The sequence below is a fragment of the Oryx dammah genome, unplaced genomic scaffold, assembly GCF_014754425.2.
Source record: "Oryx dammah isolate SB20612 unplaced genomic scaffold, SCBI_Odam_1.1 HiC_scaffold_27, whole genome shotgun sequence".
Classification (NCBI taxonomy): Eukaryota; Metazoa; Chordata; class Mammalia; order Artiodactyla; family Bovidae; genus Oryx; species Oryx dammah.
The window spans coordinates 90,255,010-90,260,502 of NW_024070211.1; the positions used below are offsets into that span (position 1 = coordinate 90,255,010).

Sequence of the window (5,493 nt, forward strand, 5' to 3'; positions counted from 1 at the left end):
TCACTTTCACTTTTCACTTTGATGCATTGGAGAAGGAAATGGCAACCTACTCCAGTGTTCTTGCCTGGAGAATCCCAGGGACGGGGGAGCCTGGTGGGCTGCCATCTATGGGGTCGCACAGAGTCGGACACAACTGAAGTGACTTAGCAGCAGCAGCAGCAGTATTATAGGTCAATCCCAATCTCCCCATTTATCCTGCCCACCCTCCATACCCCCCGTAACTGTAAGTTTTTCTACATCTGTGACTCTATTTTCATTTTATAAATAAATTCATTTGTATCATTTTTTTAGATTCCACATATAATGCCATATGATATTTGTCTTTCTCTGTCTGACTTACTTCATTCACTCAGTATGACAGTCTCTTAGGTCTATCCGTGTTGCTGCAAGTGGCATTTTGTTCTTTTTCATTGTTTAGTGAAATTCCATTGTATATTGTACCACATCTCCTTTATCTACTCCTCAGTCAATGTACATTTAGGTTGATTCCATGTCCTAGATACTGTAAACAGTGCTGCCATGAACACTGGAGTGCATGTATCTTTTCAAATGATGTTTCCTTTTAGAGGGACTGAAATAACTTTAAGCAGCCATAAGACACCAACTGGCAAATTGCCACTTCTGGTTGCTTTAATTGGTGTGTGTGCTGGGGGCAGCTAGAAGCATTTTCTACCTGAGGAGGATCCAGGGGATCTATCAACATTAGGGATGCCTGACAAGGGAAATCCACAGCAACCAGATGAAAAGGGCATTTGGGTTCAAGAATCTGACAAAATTGGCTTATCACAGGTTGCATATGGGCCAAACTAAGTGGGGAGAAACTCCTTCTCCCAACTCTCTGCCCTACCTGGTTGTATGACCCTCAACAGATAGGACAATATTTGAATTAAAACTATTATCTCTAAGGCCTCAGAGAAGGCCTGCACATAGTAGGTGCAGAAAGAAAGGGGAGAGAGTCTCCTAATATCTGGTTGGAGGCTGGCAGGATGTGAATGCCACTAAAAGAACAAAGCTCATGTCATCACTCTCCCTATGTAAGAGAAGTTACATGCCTCCTTTTCCCTCTAACACTCATAAAGTTCTAGAAGGGGAAAACTTTTCTCCAGAGTTAAATTGATAGCAGTTGGAAAAAACAAATGTAGCAAAAGGCATCAGACATGAATGATAAACCATTTTTGGTGGAAGTAGTCTATTCTTAGAATCCAAATAGTGTTTCATGACTGTGTTTAATTAACTCACACTTCACCTCACAAACAACACAATGGGATAATAATTCCCTTATGTCTTTTATCCACTATATATAAATCTTAATCTAAACTTGCCCTAAGATTTCATTACTGGATAAATTTGCAGTGTGATATTTTCTTAATCACAGGTTTTTCAAACCTTCACATTTTAGTTAAATACACATATGTTTTGTTTCATTAAATAAAAATACAGTGATTTCTTCACAACAGACTTCATTTCAGGTAATTATATTTAATCTGATGAAAGGCAATGTTTATAAAGTTGCCATTCTTTGTGCACAGATAATTGAGTGATGATAAATGTCAGGGAATCTCATCTCCTTGGAAACGATGCATATGATTATTCATTTGTTCATTCAACAGATTTTACTGGGTGACTACTGTGTGCAAGGTATGATGCTATGTGTGCAGAGACAACAAACGGTAGAGTTTGGATTAAATATTTGAAACTATCTGAAGTGATATTTATCTGCACATGTGAAGCATAGCCTCCAACTATAAACTGCCTACATTCTGTTTATTTCCTAGCCTTTGAAAAGCATGTGTCTTTTTTCTCTTAAAAAAAAAAAATCAATTTAGCCCTTTGGGCGCCCAATTTAAAATCTCTTTTGGTGGTCCTGTGACTCTTGAAGCTTGAGACAAGGAAGGAGTAAATAACCCAACATTCCTTTAAGGTTACCCATGCCCCCTCCCTGCCCAAATGGGTCTCCTTCCTCAATCCACCAGGAAGCAGTGGCTCTGTTCAGAATCTGGCTGGCTTCATGGGTGGTGAAAACTAGGGCGTGGGATGCCAGACCCACTAAGAGCTGAAGCCAACCAACATCAGTGAAACAAAAAGATTTGCCTGTCTGGTGACCCAAAGCCAAGAAGTCTACAGCTAGGAACGATCCTGCACATTATTTGCTTCTGTATCCTTTTTTCAGATGATGAAATGAGACTCAGGGAAGGAGAGGATCCGTACCCAGATATCCGTGTAAGTAGTAGCTTAAAATCTAAACATAGCTCTTGTATCAAAGACCGAATCAGACTCACAGACCCCCATGTCTAAATCACTCTTATCGTGCATTAGGTCCAAACAGACTGGGAGAGGGGGTTGAGTGTTGGTGTTAATTATTGGTACTGTACCAGCTGTCCTGCCCACGAGGCATAACAAATACCACGGTATATCTGGTAATTGGAGTCCATTAAGAACTAGGCTGTGTACAAATCTGACGATGGAAATGCCTGAAACAAGCATTCCGTCTATCACCACCTTCCTTATAGTTTTGAGAGTGTGTGCAATCCTCAGCATAAAATCCGGTGAGGTCTTGGTTCTGCTACCCTTGGCGAGGCTCCAGGAAGAGCCGACTCTCCAGGGAGAAACAAAATCAGTGCATCTTACTGCAGCCCTCGGAGCACCTGGCAACAACCGTGAGAGGCGCTCGCGCGAGACTTCTCACTTGCCTTTGTGCAGGAACTGCCTCTGGCGACCCTGTCAGTCTGGCCTCTTCCTTGTGCTCTCTAATCGCCTCAGTCCCTCCGGGGCTCCAGAGGTTACAGCCGGGGGCGGTGGGAAGCTCGCACAGCCCACAAGCATCTACGCGAGGCCCCTCCCAGCGGAGCGCAGGTCCATCTCGCGGGCCTTCCCCGCCTGACAGTAAAGCCTGCGTGCTGGCACTTGCGCGCTCCTCCTCGCCAGTTTCACCCAGGATTTGGCTCGGTTCACCCGCAGCAGCCCAGCTCCCTGCTAAACTCCTAGACCTAAGCTCAGGGGCCTTCCCCGGGCCTTCCCGCTGTCTCCTCCTCCTCCTTCTCCAGAGGCTACACCCTTCCTGGAAAAGGCACTCCTACGCCTCCAGGCACCGCAACAGGGTCGGCGGGTCCCCGGGTTCCAGCCGGAGAGTCTAGGTGATGTTACCGCCCCCACCGCGCCTGACCCAGACTGAGCCCCTAACATCCGCGCGGGGAAGCCTTCTCCTTCGCGGTGTAACCGGCCCTCCCTACAGCTGCGTGCCAGGTTGGTGCGTGAGTGCGTGGGAAGGCGATAACCCGGCCTTGAACCCCAGACACTAGAAAATAATTCACCGTGCCAATAATTCAACTGGATAGGAAGGTCAAAGGCGAATAGGGCAGCCCGCGGCCTCGCACACTGGAGAGGGGTGATGCAATGGGTTAGGAGGGAATGGCGTGGGCTTGGAGGACACCAAGTGATCACGGGGGCGGGGGAGCTCAGATCTGCAGGTCGGCACCGAGGCGGCGCGGGCGGCCCGCAGCTAGGAGAGGAGGCCCGGGGACCCCCGCCGGGTGCTGCCCGCGCAGCCAGCGCATTCCTGGCAGTAGGCGTCACGAGCGCCGCGGATGCTTGCGCGCCCCCTACTCTCTCCGCAAGCTCGGAATCCGCACGTAAGTGCGAGGCTTCGGGGGTTTTCTTCCACTTCCCACCACCTTCTCAGTGCTCCCAGCCTACCAGCCAAGCAGCAGGTTAGATCCTGGAGGGGCGCTCGCATCCTAGAGCCAGTTGATACCGACAAGGCGCACACATCCCCCCCCCCCCCCCCAACATTTAGCTACCCTGGCCAACCCGAGAGGACTCGGGCACAGCTCAGCGGGCCAACCGCTCCCCGGACACCCGACTACAAGCATTTTACATCCCGGGGTGACCCTTCGGGCACGGAGCTTCCTTTTCTTCCCACAGCTATTGCCCGACCCAATATCGTCCCCCCACCCCCATTCAGAAGGGGCAAAATTTTCATACATCAGGGAATCCCTCGTAAGAAGCAAAGTTAACGGAGGAACGCAGAACGGGCGCTGGCGGGTGCCGAGAGCGTGTCAGAAACGCGGGGCCCCGAGACCCTTTGCGCACCGCCTGAACGCCTGGAAACCCGCCCGAGCGCCACGCGGTCAGATGACTCTCTTACCCGAAGTGTCCCATAGGCTCAACTCTATTCTTTGTGTGTCGATTTCAAAACTGGCCGTGTAATTCTCAAACACTGTAGGGACGTAATTCTGGATAAAATGGACAGAAGTAAAGAGGGCAAAGAGGTTATCTTAAAATGCACGACAGCTGCAGAACACCCTCTGAAAATAGTCTCTTTACTCTCCCATTAAAAAACGAAGACCCCCCCCACACACACACACAAAATCCACACGCACCACATCTCACACCAAACACACAGATCCTTTCCGAAAGCCCTAACTTCCCTCTCGCCCCACCCGGATTCCCCAAAAGTGGAGGATCCGAATCTCCCAACCCCAGATACTGCACACATGACCGAACAAGTTTCAGAAGCTAACAGGAGAATGTGCAAGCGCATCCCAACCCCTCCACGCGTCCACCCCACTTTTCTTTTCCCGGCAACTAACCGGGGCGAAAGTAATTAGCGGTGAGAAAGACGGCTGGAAAAAAAAAAAGAGAGAGAGAGAGAGAGAAAACCGGGTGAAGGGTGAAAGCCAGGGAAACCCACCTCGAGACGGTGATCCCTTCCCCGCCGCCCGCCCGCAGCCCCAGCCGGCCACACTCACTTCGGGGAAGCAGTCTTTGGCGAAGACGTGGAGTAGCGCGGTTTTCCCACACTGACTGTCTCCCACCACTACTATCTTGCATTTCACGTTCTGATTAGGATCCATGATAGATTTACTGGATAATTTCTGGCTGGCTCTTCTCTCCTTCATTGATCTTGTCTTATTTTCTCTTGAAACAGGAATTTTCACTTAAGAGGAAAAAAAAATATATATATATATATATTTCTCTATTAAAAAGCAGATATAAAAATAAACCGCAAGGGTGGTGGGAACCCCTGAGGCGCCGCGCGGACGAGGAGAGCTAGAGGAGCAGGCTCGTTAGTCTCCTCCAACAAGTTTTATGCCTGACTCCGAACGGCGCTTCCCAAGTCCAATTCCGATCCGACTGCTTTGTTTCACGCTCTCTGCGCGGCTTTATACGCCCGGCCTTCCAATCCTCTTTCTCAATGAGAGAAGGAAACTGATCCGCCTCCTCCCCTTTTATGGAGCCTGGGAGACAGCGCCGTCTAGTTACTTGCAGAAAATGTAGACAGTGCGCCCTCTAGGGTGATCGTGCGGGATCGATTCCAGCCCAAAGCTCGGCGACGACTAGAGGACCCAGTGACGCTGTGCTGAAGGTTGGGACTGTACAAGTCCAGGAGGAAGTGGGGAATGGAATTGTCTGTGCATATTGATTTTTATTAGAATTTCTGGATAAACGTTTTCATGGGGGCTGCTGTACGGAAGCTTCGTGAGCATTTATGAA

The 5,493-nt window shown here is 49.2% G+C and overlaps 1 protein-coding gene across 1 annotated transcript in view; it reads right to left on the minus strand.

Annotated features, from left to right (window-relative positions):
* Positions 1–5,244, minus strand: part of RND3 (Rho family GTPase 3) — a 22,090-nt gene extending 16,846 nt beyond the window's left edge. Inside the window, exons 1-2 of the mRNA XM_040229015.1 lie at positions 4,749–5,244; positions 4,145–4,232 (exon numbers count right to left, since the gene is read on the minus strand). Of these exons, the coding sequence (XP_040084949.1) occupies positions 4,145–4,232; positions 4,749–4,898 (238 nt within the window). The 5' untranslated portion in view covers positions 4,899–5,244. The remainder of the gene's footprint in view (positions 1–4,144; positions 4,233–4,748) is intronic.
* Positions 5,245–5,493: the final 249 nt, after the last annotated feature.